Source organism: Carlito syrichta, unplaced genomic scaffold (genome assembly GCF_000164805.1).
Source record: "Carlito syrichta isolate Samal-C Ts95f unplaced genomic scaffold, Tarsius_syrichta-2.0.1 Scaffold302085, whole genome shotgun sequence".
Classification (NCBI taxonomy): domain Eukaryota; kingdom Metazoa; phylum Chordata; class Mammalia; order Primates; family Tarsiidae; genus Carlito; species Carlito syrichta.
In genome coordinates this window covers 960652-976617 of record NW_007246181.1, presented here as the reverse complement: position 1 = coordinate 976617, position 15966 = coordinate 960652, and the positions used below count along the sequence as shown (strand labels likewise).

General features: G+C 36.2%; 1 protein-coding gene across 1 annotated transcript in view; it reads left to right on the top strand.

Moving 5' to 3' along the window:
- The window catches only part of CPD (carboxypeptidase D), a 70726-nt gene extending 57238 nt beyond the window's left edge, over positions 1 to 13488 (top strand). Inside the window, exons 15-22 of the mRNA XM_021711351.1 lie at positions 1041 to 1172; positions 2554 to 2649; positions 2763 to 2827; positions 5967 to 6098; positions 6660 to 6845; positions 7316 to 7415; positions 9096 to 12616; positions 12925 to 13488. Coding sequence (XP_021567026.1) covers positions 1041 to 1172; positions 2554 to 2649; positions 2763 to 2827; positions 5967 to 6098; positions 6660 to 6845; positions 7316 to 7415; positions 9096 to 9322 — 938 coding nt within the window. The 3' untranslated portion in view covers positions 9323 to 12616; positions 12925 to 13488. The remainder of the gene's footprint in view (positions 1 to 1040; positions 1173 to 2553; positions 2650 to 2762; positions 2828 to 5966; positions 6099 to 6659; positions 6846 to 7315; positions 7416 to 9095; positions 12617 to 12924) is intronic.
- The last annotated feature ends 2478 nt before the right edge of the window (positions 13489 to 15966 follow it).

The following is a 15966-nucleotide window of genomic DNA, read 5'->3' as shown; positions in this document are numbered from 1 at the left end:
TTTTTACACATTTTGGCTAGGGTTAACTTGTGGGCTTACCAAAACTGACTGAGACAAGTGCTCAGTGTGGAGAAAGAGGCACAGATGGAAGTGGTAAATGAAATAATGGGTGGACTATGTAGGACCAAAATAAGTGTTAGATTCTGACCTAATCCCTGCCACCAGATGCAGCTGTACAATTGAAGTACATCAGCTCACTTGCCACTCATTGATAGGGTTTTTATTATGAGTCTGTAAGCAATTGATTTACTGTGGTCTCTGTGCAGTCATGCTTCACTGCTAATGTTAATCTGTATTTGCAGCCATGCCCCAGCACTAGCATCACAGCCTCAGCTCCACCTCAGATCATCAGGTGTTAGATAAGGAATGGGTAGCCTAGATCCCTTGCATGCACAGTTTACAATAGGGTTCATGTTACTATGAGAATTGAATGCCTCCAATGGTCTGATAGGAGGGTGGAGCTCAGGCTATAATGCTAGTGGTGGGGAGCAGCTGTAAATACAGATAAAGCTTCACTTGCTCACCCACCACTCACCTCCTGCTGTGCAACCTGGTCCATGGTCTGGGGTTTGGGAACCCCTGCTCTAACATTCTTCTTAATAGCATCTTAATCGATGGCAATACTCTAGTTTACTCAACCATTTTTACTGATGGACGTTTAATTTGTTTCTGATTTTTTACTTTTGTAAACAGTGCTACAGTAAATACCTTGCTTTCTGAAAATCATATTTTCTTTCAAAGATAGATTATATATTCCCTAAATTATTTTTTAAAGCAAGCTATATCTGTCCTTTTTTTTTCCAGTAAGAATTTCTTTAACCTGCTTAGAGTCATTAGTGTATACACGTTATCCTATAATATGTAAAACTCAGAATAATCTACCTTCTACAATGTATTTTTCTTGCTTGGGATAGTGGCTTATGGAGAAATAAAGTATCTACAAATTTTTTTGAGTGAGCATTTTGATTATGTTCAGTTCTTGGAAACTCATACTAAAATTTAAAACTTGCTATTTTGTATTTGACTTTTCTCTCTTTTAGATAATGCCTCCCAGCCCGAGACTAAAGCCATCATTGAAAATTTGATTCAAAAGCAGGACTTTAGTCTTTCTGTTGCTTTAGATGGTGGTTCGGTGCTGGTCACATACCCATATGACAAGCCAGTACAGACAGGTATGTAGAATGTCATTTCATATAAATATTACTTAAGCTTAGATAGCAAATTCCAATTAAGTATTATCCCTTCTAAGTGTTTTTAAATGGTGAGAATGAGCACACTCCATAAGCAAATAACCAACCAAAGAAGATTGTACATACATTAACAGTTCAAATAGTTACGTGGAGAAGAGAGATCAGATCTAATGAAACCCTAGCTTTATTGAGTCTAGCCATCTGGTTACATTTGTTCAGTTTAGTCCACAAGCATTTACTGAGAAATTACTATGTCTGTAGATATTGGGAATACAAAAGTGAATAGGACACAGTACCTGCCTCAGTAAACTCATATGTTACCAAACATGTACAGTGCAGATTTGCCTTCCCCTGTTTTAAATTTTGACTAACTGGTTGCACCTTATGGTAAGTTAAGCAGTTGGTTGTGTAGTCTCTATGGGATCACAGTATGTGAAGATATAGTTTGGGTTGTTTTCTGTGAAGCTTACAAAGATTATTGTTACTAGATCACAGTTGCCCCAAGATGTAGTAAAATGTACCAAAACAAGTTTATATGAGGGGGGACCACAGAAAAACCATAATTATCTTTTGGACGGCAGGCCCTTTGTAATACAGGCTTCCCCCACCAGGTAAGTATTCTAGGAACCTATTGGCATCAGTATGCCAGCTAGCATTGTTGTGAGAGGCTACATTTGGCTTCAGTGATTTTTTTTTTTTTTTTTTACATTCTTTCAACACTTTTGCCCATTTCATTTCATGATGGGTGATTTACGAGTGCACCTGCCCACACCATGCCGAATATTCAGCAGTTTTTGACCAAAAACAGCATGACCCCTGTGCCCCTTCCTCCCTATTCACCCAGTCTTGCCAGAGCAACTTTCTTGTTTCCTTGATGAAAAAAGTCCTCAAAGGGAAACATATTGCCAACGGAGAAGAGGTGAAACAAAAAAATAGCAGAAGCACTAAGAGGCATCAAAATTTATAAGTTCATAAACTGTTTTGAGCAGTGGAAAAAGCATCTCGATAGGAGATCAAATGAATAGTACTTTGAAGGTGACTGAAGTTTAAACCTATTAGAATAAATATACAATTTTTAAAGAAATTCCAGGTTTTTAGGGCACTTCTTCATATTTTAGTGAGGTAGCCTGTTGTGTAAACTCACCATTACTACCTTCTAATGTAAGGAAAATGTTTGTTTTCTTAGTCTGATTATCTTGGGCTAGACAAAGTCATTGAGTTAATTATAATAAATTTTCAATATACTTCAGTAGAGTGCAGAATTTTACTAGAAGGAGAGGAAGATGACTTCTATGTATGAAGGCAAACTTGGGGAAAAATCTTCGGATTTCTTCCACTGACTTCTGAATTTTTCTCTCTGTAGTGGAAAATAAAGAGACTCTGAAACATTTGGCCTCTCTTTATGCAAATAATCATCCATCGATGCACATGGGTCAGCCCAGTTGCCCAAATAAATCAGGTAGGTATTTTCCCTACCTTTTGTTATTGCTTTTATTATAGGTGTTTGTTTTTGTGGGGGAGGGGGTTTACCTTATGGTCTTCTTGATTCTACAGCTCTCAATGCTTTTATAGATGAGAATATTCCAGGAGGAGTAATGCGTGGAGCAGAATGGCACAGTCACCTGGGCAGCATGAAGGTATGCTTTATAGAACATGGTTAAAATAGAATTATGAATATTGGCCACTGGTTGAAAGAATAGGTGACTTTTCTGGTATTGTAAGGTGAATGGCATCTGAGCCATGGCTTTCTTGACATATTTAGCCTTTAAATTAATCTGACGGCATTTTTTAAACCATTTTTAATTGTACAGTTATTTGACATTAACTAAATGTTGTGTGCCATCATCATATCTATTTCTAAAACTTTTACTTTTTCATTGCCCCAAACAGAAACATTGTACCCAATTACACCCTATTTCCCTCTCCTCACAGCTCCTGAAACTTCTAATCTACTTCTACCTCCATGAATTTGCCTAGTCTAGATATTTCATATTAGTGAAATCATAACAATATTTATCCCATCCATTATCATAATGTTCTTCATCCATTCATCCATTTTGTTTAATGTATCAGCACTTCATTCCTTTTTATAGCTGAATAATAGTCTATCTATGTGTATACCACATTCATTTTATTCATGAGTTGATGGACATTTGGATTATTTCCACCTACTGGCTATTGTGAATAATGCTGCAATGAACATTGACATACAAGTCTCTGTTTGAGCCCTATTTTCAGTTCTTTTGGGTAGATACCTAGGAGTGGAATTGTTTGATTATATTGTAATTATGTTTAACTTTTTGAGGAACTGCCAAACATTTCCACAGCAGCTGCACTATTTTACGTTCCTTGCCAGCAATGTTTGAGGGTTTCAGTTTTTCCACATCTTTGCCAACACCTATTTTCTGTTTTTTATCATCATCGATATTATTATTATTGCCATCCTAGTAGGTGTGAAGTGACAGTTTATTGTGGTTTTTATTTACATATCTCTGATGGCTAATGATGTTGATTACCTTTTAATGTGCTTGTTGGCTGTTTTTATATCTTATTTAGGGAAATATCTGTTCAAGTCCTTTGCCCATTTTAATTTTTTTGCCCATTTTAAAATTGGGTTTGTTCTGTTATTGAGCTGTGGGATTTCTTTACATAATAATATAAAAATATATTCTATATTTTGTATATTCTGCATATTAAATTCTTATCAGATACATGATTTGCAGATATTTTCTCCTATTCTGTAGGTTGTCTTTTAAATTTCTTGATCATGTCCTTTGCACAAAAGTTTGTAATTTTGGTGAAATCCATTTTATCTATTTTTTTCTTTTGTTGATTTTGCTATTGTTGTCCCATGTAAGGATTCATTGCCAAGTCCAAAGTCACGAAGATTTACCCCTATGTTTTCTTTTAAGAGTTTTGTGACTTTTCACGCTTATATTTAGGTCATTGATACAGTTTAAGGTCAATTTTTGTTTATAGTTTGAGGTAAGAGTTCAACTTTGTATGTAGAAGTTTAGCTGTCTCAACACCATTTGTTGAAAAGACTCTTCTTTTCCCCATCTAATGGTTTTGGCATCTTGTCAAAAATCAGTTCACCATAAATGTTAGAATTTATTCCTGGACTCTCAATTCTATTCCATTACTCCACATGTCTATCCTTATGCCAGGACCACTGTTTTGATTACTGTAACTTTGTTGTAGTAAGTTTAAAATTAGGAAGTGTGAGTCCTTTAACTTTGTTCTTTTCAAAGATCGTTTTGAGTATTCAAGGCTCCTTATAATTCCATGTGAGACTGAGCATTGACTTTACTTTTTCTGCAGAAAGGAATGTTGGGATTTTGTTGGGGGTTGTAGATCACTTTGGTTAGTATTGACATCTCTACAATGTTGTCTTCCTATTCATGAGCACAATGTGTCTTCTCATCTATCTAAGTCTTCTTTAATTCCTTTCTAATAGCACTCTAATTGGTTGTCCATTCAGGAGTTGTTAGCAGGTGGGGGGTAGCTGGTCATTTTATTCACATATGCAACTAGAAAATTGACTTTATTCCCATCTCTGCCTGTGTTTCTTCCTTTATTTACTAAGCACTTACTATGGGAGGTACTTTGCTATATTAGTGATAAATAAAATATATTTTCTGGCCTATTGTATAAATTAACTGTGTTACAGAATTAATTGATTTGTTCTGGAAGAGAGCAGCTCTCAACATGCCATGAGAAATTAAAGACAGAAAAGATCATATCTAGTCATAGATGTAGCCTTCTGCTTATAGAGGAGATAGCATTTGGGGCACAGAGATGATGAAGCAGAACATTCCAGAGAAAGGAAGCAGTATGGAACAGTCTACTTTAGTTTGAATATGGGGTGTAATGGAGAGCCACAGAGGTAAGAATGTAAAGAGCTTGGATTTTGAATGCTTTGTTTTAGTAAAGAATGGGAAGCCACTGAAGTTTTGAGCAGGGACAATATAGCAATATGATCTGATCTATGCTATGGGAGCATTAATCTCTTGACAATGGGTTCAGATAGTTTGGAGGAAGGAGAGACTGATTTGGAATAGTCTCGGCAAGAAGTAATGACCTAGATTAAGGTCGTGGCAATGGAAGTGGAGTTAAAGAATGAAGTTTTAGATTTAGCAAATTATGGATTATAGTGAGATAGAAAAGTCAAAGACAAGATATCTCATAGCTATATGAGAAAATTAGTTAATACTATTAACTGAATTAGGAAAAAGAACAGGTTTAGGGGGAAAGGTAATAAGTTAGATTTTGAACCTGTCTACACAGGCAATTCCTGGGCCTAGATAAGTGCTATGTTGCAGGCAGTGGCTATTGTCACCAGTGGGCTCCAAGTTGAGGGTATCAGAGGGCAACGTCTCTCCAATGCTCCAAGAACAACTGTGAAGTTCTGGTTTTAGAGGGAAGCTGGCCCTCTTCTGCATGTACTTATTCATTAATTCATTTATTCATTCATTCATTCAACAAACCCTAATAACCCCCTCCACCTACCAGGCACTATGAGAAATACTGGAGATATAATAATAATGCATTAGATGTAGTTTCTGTCCTCAAGGGGTCTCTTAGGAAATATTATATTTGTGACTGATTACGGTATAGAGTGGTTTATTTATATTTGCCATAAACGTTACAGATTCTTTGTTTACATCATCCAGGTTTTCTTTTTATTTCATTTATTCCATTTGTTGTATTACAAAGCCTCATTCTTACTTTTACTTATTAATTTTCCCACATTTGATGTTGAACTTTATATTCCAGGATTATAGTGTCACCTATGGCCATTGTCCAGAAATCACAGTGTACACAAGCTGCTGCTACTTTCCTAGTGCAGCCCAGCTCCCTTCTTTGTGGGCAGAAAATAAAAGATCTCTTCTTAGTATGTTGGTGGAGGTGAGTCCTTTCCTTTTAACTGAACCAACCTTCCAGGAATATGTTCAGTGAAAACCTTTATCAAAACATATTGCCTTTTACCAAAAATTTGTGCTATTTATTTTACATTTCTATAGGAGAGAGTACTTGTTCATTTTATGTTTCCCAAATAGATGCCATTCCTTCACACTTCTGGAATATGCTGTAATTTAGTTAATTTGACCTAATAAGATGTTGCAGGTTCTTTACTTTGAATATCACACAGAGTTACTGGAGTCAATGTACTATGATGGGAAGGATATCATTCAAGGCATTAGAAGATTGGGTTAAAATGCTTTAGGCTTTGACTCTGTCAGAGTTCTCTTCTGTATTATGTTTATCTGTGTGACCCTGGAGCATTGAATGTGTAACAAACAAGGTCAGAGTCAGTGGAAAGGAGGAATAAGCAAGACTTACAGTGTGTGGTTTTTGCTTATATCTTTTGTTTAGTTGGTTGGTTGATTTTAGTCATGCCTCAAGCTAGTGCCTGTAGAATATCTGGTGTTTTGAAAACATAAATTTATATTTTAAACATTTTTTCAGGTTCATAAGGGAGTTCATGGATTTGTTAAAGATAAGACTGGAAAGCCAATCTCTAAAGCAGTCATTGTACTTAATGAAGGAATAAAGGTACACACAAAAGAGGGAGGTTATTTCCATGTACTGTTGGCCCCAGGTGTCCATAACATCAATGCCATTGCTGATGGGTACCAACAACAACATTCACAGGTAAGAAACTCAAATTGAGTGGTATCATTTAAAAATTTATAGCATTTTGTGTACTTAAGATGACAATGAATCATCTCCTTGGTTTGTTATACAGTCTTTAAGGATGTAGTAGGGGCTGGGCACAGTGGCTCATGCCTATAAACTTAGCACTTTGGGAGGCCGAGCTGGGAAGATTACCTGAGCCCAGGAGTTTGAGACCAGCCTGGGCAACATAGTGGGACCTCATCTCTACAGAAAATTTTAAAATTAGCTGAGTTTTGTGGTACATGCCTGTAGTCCCAGCTTCTCAGGAGGCTGAGGCAGAAAAATTGCCTGAGCCCAGTGACATAATCATGCTGTGATCATGTCACTGCACTCCAGACTAGGTGACAGAATGAGATCCTGACTGGAAAAAAAAAAAAAAGAATGTAGCAGGGATACAGTATACTTTAAGTAAACTTTTTCATAATTTTTGCACTTTATCCTTCTAGGTCTTTGTGCACCATGATGCAGCTAGTTCTGTGGTAATAGTCTTTGACACAGATAACCGGATATTTGGTTTGCCTAGGGAGCTTGTGGTAACTGTATCAGGTAAAGAAATTTTAATTTTTAGTAGCTGACATTTCAGTTTTAGTGTGGATCACCTCTGTAATCACCTGAAGCTAATACTTTTTTTCACTTTTCTTCTAATGTCTCCTTATCTAAATGTGGTTTTCTTGGGTCTCTGTTCTCCCACATATTCTTATTATTTCTCTCCCTTTTTTCAGGTCTGTACTCAAATGTCATCTCCACAAAGAGACCTTCTCTGATCACTCTGGCTAAAATAGTACCAGTCACTTTCTCTACCCTGCATTTTTCCATTATAGCACTTACCCACTAGCTGACATTATATGTTTATTTGTCTATATTCACTTTCTCTCACTGAAACATAAGCTCTGAGAGATCGTGGAGTCTATCTGCATCCCAGAGCCTAGAATATGGTTGGCACATAGTGGGTCTTAATGAAGAATTGATGAGTGAATGAATGATTTACTTTATTTTAGGTCAAAAATTCCTACAACTTTTTCTTACATTAGCTCTTTTTTCCAAGACCTAAAATAGAGGAAATGTTTGTTTTCGCCAGAGTTAATTTGTGACATTGCTTGAATTACTGAAAGGATTACTGAAAAGTTAGGGGAAAAATAATATATGGTAAAATAAATACTCTGCTGTATCGTATCTATTTGACACAAAGAACCTTAGTTTATTTCTAAGTGCAGCTTGAACTTGAGGCAAAATAACCAAATGTTATTACAGAGAGAGATCTTTAGTTTAGAGAAAGTAGTATATTGGAAACCTGGTCCAGTCATAGAGCCTGTTGTATTGTGTTTAACGAGTTCTTAGGTTGAATTAGGTAAAGTGTGAATAACTTAGTGGTTAAAAACACAGGAGATAAGTTTCGGCCATGGTTTAAATCTGGCTCTGTTACCCATTAGCTGTTGTGACCTTAATTTTTATTATTTTATTTTTTGTCACTAATCCTCATTTTGATAACCTCATTGCAAATTTAAAATAAATTAGGAGTTTTGGACGAAATAAAAATTTACTGGAAAGGAAAAGTAGAAGTCATTAAAAGCAGGTTGTAAAACAATAGTGTGATTTCCTTGTGGTACAAGAAAAAAATACATGTACATAAACATGCATAAAGAAAGACTGGAAAAATAGGCACTAAGGTAATTTAAAAGATCTCTGGGTAGTAGAAATGTAAAGATGTGAGGCTTTTGGTTTAGGAATTTATTATTATTGCTTATCTGTATTTTCTAACTTTGTATACTATATAAATACTGCCTCTGTAATAATAAATATTTGTCTTTGGCCAGGTGCCATGGCTCATGCCTGTAATCTCAGCACGTTGTGAGGCCAAGGCAGGAAGATCACTTGAGCCCAGGAGTTCAAGTCCAGCTTGGGCAACATAGTGAGACTTTGTCTCTACAAAAATAAATTATCTTGGCACAGTGGTGTGTCCTAGCTACTTGGAAGGCTGAGACAGGAAGATCAGTTGAGTCCAGTAGTTGAGGCTGCAGTGAGCCATGATGGCACCACTGCACTCCAGCCTGGGCAACAGACTGAGACTGTGTCTCAAAAAAAACCAAAAAACAAAACAGTGTTCTTAAGTACATGAAACAAAAATAAAATAAATGAGGGGCATGTTATTAAGTGCCATTGTAAGTATCTGCTTATTCATGTCCTTAAAGTATAATCACCACCCACGTAATGGTTTTTGTTTGGCAGGTGCCACTATGTCAGCATTGATCCTAACAGCTTGTATTATTTGGTGCATCTGCTCAATCAAGTCTAATAGACACAAGGATGGCTTTCATCGGCTCAGACAGCATCATGATGAGTATGAAGATGAAATTCGCATGATGTCAACTGGCTCCAAGAAGTCCCTCCTAAGCCATGAGTTCCAGGATGAAACAGACACTGAAGAGGAAACATTATATTCTAGCAAACATTGAAAAACACATTTTGCATATCTCCCAGCATAAGTACCAAGCAGAATTACAGTTCCTCTTGGGAGACGCTGCATTAAGAAGAGAAACTGTCTTGCTTCTTCAAAGAGCTTTGGGAAGTTAGTTGCTAAATTTGTATTCTCTGTGAAATTTCACTGGCAGTTTTGAACTTCCCTTCCTCAAAGTACTCTTAATCTTTTAATTAAAAAAAAATCTGGTTTCTATTTATGCAGCAGAGATAGAAAAGCCACTTAGTTTTTTGTTTTTAATTTAAGATGAGCTATTTGGAGCTTTTGTAATAATGGCATAAGCCAACTAGTGGATGTTATATTTGGCATATCAGGTGTTTACTAGTGGCTTTAGCTTTTTTCTTTATTTTAAATGGCCAAAAGAATCCAGAAACATTAAGGCAGGGACAGCAGTCACTATCGACATGAAGCTTTAAAAACTCAAGGTATTCTCAATGTACTGAGGAGTACTTTTGTCTAGTTGCTAAATAGCTGGGGTTTCTCTTATTCAGGTTTAATGGAGATCAAGTTGACATTAGGAAATTAATAAATGGGCTTCCACATTTGGCTTTCTACCTGTTCCAAGGCTAGATCAGAACTGGTGGGCTGTGCTCTAAGTTGGATTTTACTACCTCTCTTGTAAGGTTTAGCAAACTTCTAAATATCCCATTTTAAGGAAAAACTTATTGACTTTGGTATGAAAGATCTAAATGTCCACTTGAATGAGCTGAAAGGGAGATCTAGCAAAAGCTATAATTCATGTTTGCCTGTCTTTTAACTTAGTAAAAACCCACAGGTGCTGCTGCTTTTATCTGTGAAGCACTAGTTTATTCTAGGAATGCCTAATTCTTTAATATTTCCTAAATTTGAGCCTTTTTCTGTGTTACACACTTATGACCTTCAGATGACCTAGCCATCTACAAGATCTGAATTCTATTGAAAATACCTGGAAGTGTGGAAGAGACCTACTTGCACATTCTTAACCTACATTTGAACATAAAATATCTACAGTTCATGCTCCAGCTCAAGTCTATGCCCTATAATAGCATACTGTTATTGAAATAACTTGGCCAGTCTTGTTCACACAGGCCTCTGCAAATGATTGAGTTCTTTGTCCTAATGTTTCATTTGACAGTCTCTTTTTGATCAACCAATTTTGTTAGCAGTTCAGTTGGAAACTTTTAAATATGGCTTCCTCCATTAAAAAAAAAAAAAGTAAACTATGGAGTGTGATATAACACTGAGGTGTGAAAGTGTCATCTTCACTGCCAATCAGGCAAAGAACTGAAAGGTTTGCTTTTTATTATGTCTGTCTTATTCAATGGAAATGATGCTTTTTGTAAGTATGAGTCTTACCAATGATCTAATGGTTTAATACCTTTGAATGTTTTAATGACCACATTGCTGCTGAACTTACACTAAATCAGGGGATCAAATAATTTGCTCTCATCTTTTCAAATTACATTCTATATCCATTAATGTATCAGTCATCCCAACGCCTTCATGTGGAGTGGTTTACCACCCACCTAGTCATTTAACCAGGTTTTGTGAGGAATGCATTTAAAGTGGCTTTATAAAAAGGTATTTTGTTTAGCAGGAATAATGAGGTCATGACATTTGTTAATAAGTATCTGTGATAAATCGGTGATTCAAGATTAAGCCATTTTGTATTAATCCTAGTATTAGAAACTCTTAATTCTGCCACCTCACTCTCATCCCACCCCATACACAGAACAGAGCTTGTGGGATGCTAATAGTTAATGAAATATACATGATTTAATTTATTCTAATAATCCTTTTCATTTTCTTTAAGAGTATGATATATTGCTCTTTTACAGCTTTAATTTTAAGAGTACAGTCAGAAAACCAGCAAGGGGCCTACAAGTGGCTGGCCCTGATTGGGACATTACAGCTAGAAATGAAACAAAGTTGATGTGACAGCCTTTGCTTTGTTAGCATTGGTCTTCACTACAGAATACCTTTTACATTTACTTCTCTCTTGAATTGAACATGTGTTTAATTGTACATCTCAGTGGCTGGAAGCCATGTCTTTTAAGCACATGTAAAATTTTTAAAGAAATGAACATACAAATAATTCTTTTAGTAATTTTTCCGGAAAGAAAAAAATTCTGCTATGAATCTTGAATCTTTAGTGAATTTCTAAATAACACATTTAGCTAGAAACCAAGGCTTTCCCAGCCTGTGTTAACTATGAACATGAATGTATAGGATCCATGACTACTAAGACTGTGTTCTCAGCCCTGCTCTGTCTTTTATTTGTGGATCTGATCTAATATTAGAACACATTAACTGCTTAAGGCATGGAAGCCATATGGGGTGAGAATGCATTTCTTCAGTGTTTCTCCTAGAGAGTTTCCATTTCCTTGGAATCATGGAGGCAAGTCAGTATCACAGTATTAAGAAGTTTGCCCAAATCTGAGTTGTGCCTTTCTTTACTCACAAGGCATGGTTTTTGTCCTGTGATCAGTTTGTAAGCCTTCTTCCCTCCCAGCTCCTTAATAAAAGCGAAGTGATTGAGTAGGTAATGTTCAAAGTGTCTATCTGTGTAAATGTACTTGTACTGATTATGTAGTTAAGTAAGATGAGCCCAAGTAATTTTAGAAGGAAAGAACCCTTGGTTTTGCAGAACGCTTGGGCAGTGAGTGGTATCCTAACCAGTTGAGGAATGTTTGCAATGCCCCTTGAAGGGATTTGCTTTGAAACTGTCATCTTCTGGAAAGGAAACAAATTGTATATTTGACCCAGAATAATCACTTGGTTAGTCTTTGGTAACTTTCACTTGAATGGGATTTGCTGAATGAATGACTATTGAACTTAAAATTAATTATGAGTTGACAAGTAAATAAAAGGTAGAGATTATGTCTGAGCTTATTGTGTTTCTGAGCTAACACCAGGTTACTCAGTAACCATGACTTGCTCTTCCATTTCTTCTCAGCACTAAATAGCTATATCTTCTTGTTGCCAGAAATGCACTTGTGCCAGGTTTTGTCCCTGCTGTATTAAAAGCTTCTTGGCTATGAATGGTGTAACAGTGCCCTATGTATGGTTCACTAATGGAATTGTTTTAACAGTAGCAACCCAGCATTTCTCTTTTTTTTTTAATTGTTATTACTATAAATTCCACTATGGTTGATGTTCATTGATTTTCTATCTAGCAGCTTTTTACTAACTTGTTGGGTTTCTGATTTGTTTTAATTAAAGCAAATTTGGGGGGGATGGTTAAGGTCTTTGATTAATGTCAATTGAATTTGGATTTCTAGTCTATGAAAAAGTCTTTCCTGGCTGGGCTCGGTGGCTCAGCCTGTAATCCCAACGCTTTGGGAGGCCAAGGTGAGTGGATTGCGTGAGCCCACGGGTTTGAGACCCACCGGGCAACTTGGCGAGACCTCATCTCTACAATAAATAAAAAATTAACTGGGCATGGTAGCGTGCGCCTGTAGTTCCAGCTACTTGGAAGGCTGAGGTGGAAGGATTGCCGGAGTCCAGCAGGTTGAGGCTGCGGTGGCCGGGAGCATGCCACTGCACTCCAGTCTGGGCGACGGAGTGAAACTCCAACTCAAAAACAAACAAACAGAAAAGGCTTTCCCAATACCCATTTCTCCTACTTTTAGTAATAATTCATTAATTATTCTACTTGACTTTCAGAATACTGTCCTGGTTGATTTTGATTTGACAGAATACACTATGAAAATTTGAAAGTAGGTTACCATTTTGAAGCAATTGGATATAAATTATGTAAATATGTATAATTATGATTTTTATAAATGGTATGAATATACTAACTACATTCTATGCTGGCTGTGCTGCAGATCTTCTGGAGGTATGACATAATGGTTTTTTTTATGCTCAGATTAAAAATCACCTTTTCACCTCCATTTTTTCTGAGTGATACTCCCAGCTCTAGAGCAACCTATAGCTATTTATCTGAGGTGCTCAACACCCATTCATCTCAAGTGCTTCAGTTTTTGGTTTATTTCATGCACTGTGCCTTCAAAATGACGTTTTTAAAAGGGACTTTAAATGAAGTTAAAATGAAGTTTTAAAAGTCAATGTGTAATTTATGTGAAATCTAACTGTAATGAGGTTCTTTCTGTTTTTTATATGTAAACAATCTACTAATCCTGTATAAAAGTTATTTTATGATGTTTGTCTTTCTTTGTGTTTTGTCTCAGAATCTTTTTTCAGATGCCATGGACTGGAAAAAATTATAGTTTCAATTTGAAAGTTACATATTTAGTTTTCTACCTATACTAGGGGAAAAATAGTACCAAGATCAAAATATAGGGTATCACCTGTAGAATGTTTCTGTTTTTATGAATTGACTCAAAAGGTTTGTTTCTGAAATAATCATATAGTAGCCACAATTCTCTTTTCTGTTTGTTGCTTAGCTGGATTGATAGGTGTTCAATCATTTTTCAATAACACCACAAAACTGGCCATTGAAAGGTTTTTTAACCCATTTTAAACTTGTTTATTAAAAATTTGATCCTTTTTCCAAGTGACGCCCAGTTAGAATAATGGCATATTTATGCACAATGATGCTGAATTCAATATCCCCTTTTCACTCAACACTTTGTTGATACTGGTACTCTAATAGGAGTTGGAAAAGCACTTATATAAGAAACATGGACTCTGCTGACAAATAACTCATAGCCCAGACCAGAGAAATAGAAGTGGAAATAAGCTATACTTCAATAGTGATTGGTTCCTCTAAAAAGAATGTCTCTGCTGTAGAGGAAATAAAGCCATATAGGTTTGAGCATGGACTTTGGAGTTGGACCAATCTGTGACTGATTTTTGGCTCTGCCACTTGCTTCCTATGTGATCTTGTACAAGTTTCTTAACATTCTCTGAGTCTCAGTTTCTCTACTGGTTAAGGAATAATCCTTGATAGAATTGCAGTGGGAATTAAATGTTAGCAAAGGCCTCAACATATATTTGGCTCTGAATTGAATGCCCATAGTAACCAGCATCATTTTCCTTCATTTGCTGTTCTCTGGTCCCTTTGACAAAAAGATATTTTATCAAATATATGAACAAACAAAGATCTGTTTACAGGTGATCTTTTTAACTTAGAACGCATTCCTAGACGTGAATAGTTTTTTAAAAAGAAAATTTTCATTATGTGGTTCAATAGATTGTGTAAAGCATGGTAAAGTTTAAATTGTGTCAAATGCTTCATATTCTTTAAATGAAATTGTATTGATGCTTCTTCAGTGAAAACAGCCTTACTTAACTGCCACAGGAAGTTTGAATAATGATAATGGTTCTGTTTCTCTCAATGTTTGAAATACTTTCCTGAATTTTTCTTAGGAGTTTTCTCATACCTCAATTAAGAATGCTTTTGGTTTGTTTTATAAACAGTAATCTACCAATTATGTTCAGGTTTCAGATTTCTAGAAGCCAACTGTTCTCAGCAAAGTAAACATGATGGTCAATGTTAATATACTACTCAATTATGAATAAGTGCCATCATGTAGGTCTTCATCTCTTATTCTCACTTGCAGTCAGAATGCCAACTGATTCTATACTATTTATTGCAAATCTCAGATAAGTGCATCATTAGTTATTACCCACAACTTCAAGGCAATGAAATTAGTAGATAAAACCCAATTTTAACTTCAGTGTCACAATCTCCACATACATTAATCAGTAGAATATTAAAAGCAGCCATACTATTTCTTTGGTATTTTGTTTGCAATCAAGTGGAATCCTTTCCCTATTACTGTGTAAACAAATGTAGACAAAGTGAGCAAGAATGAGATAGGTTGACCTATATGGAGTAGAAAGGTAGGTTTAGAGGGCAGCCTGGAAGAAGATTGAGGACAAAAGGATAAGATTTACTTGATTAGATTGGAGGTATGGTAACTGGAAGTGAGAGTACATTGAGATGGATGCCTCAAATTCAGCAAAGATAATTTATTAATGCAGTTAGAAGCAATATGAAGACAGTGATAAAGTCAAAGCTATAGGTGAAAAATCAACAGGTGGAGAAATTTAAGATGGAACATGGAGAAATAAGAGTGCATATGAAATAGAAATTATAACATGGATTATATTCTGTGATTGTCACAGAGGTTGAGCCAAAGTGAAGGAGTCATGGGAAAAGACTAAATTGCTCTTTTCTTGTATTTGCAGCTATTCCAATATTTATTGTCATTTATTACATATCATATGATTCCTAGTAGTTTTTCAAGACCAAACAGGCTTTTTAAAAATTTGTTTTCTTCCTAGACTGTTCAGCAGAACAAAAAAGCTTTTAGTCTAGTGTCTGAAAGACGTGAGTTGCCTAAAACAATTGATCCTGGCCAGGTGCAGTGGTTCATGCCTATAATCCCAGCACTTTGGGAGTTTGAGGTGAGAGGATTGCCTGAGCCCAGGGATTCGAGACCAGCCTGAGCAACCTGGCGAGACCTCATCTCTATTATAAATCAAAAAAATTAGCCTGGCGTGGTGGTGCGTGCCTGTGGTTCCAGCTCCTTGGAAGACTGAGGCGGAAGGATTGCCTGAGCCCAGCAGGTTGAGGCTGCTGTGGCCATGAGCATGCCACTGCATTCCAGCCAGGGTGACAGAGTGAGACTCCAACTCAAAAAAAAAAAAAAATTGATCCTAAAAATAGGG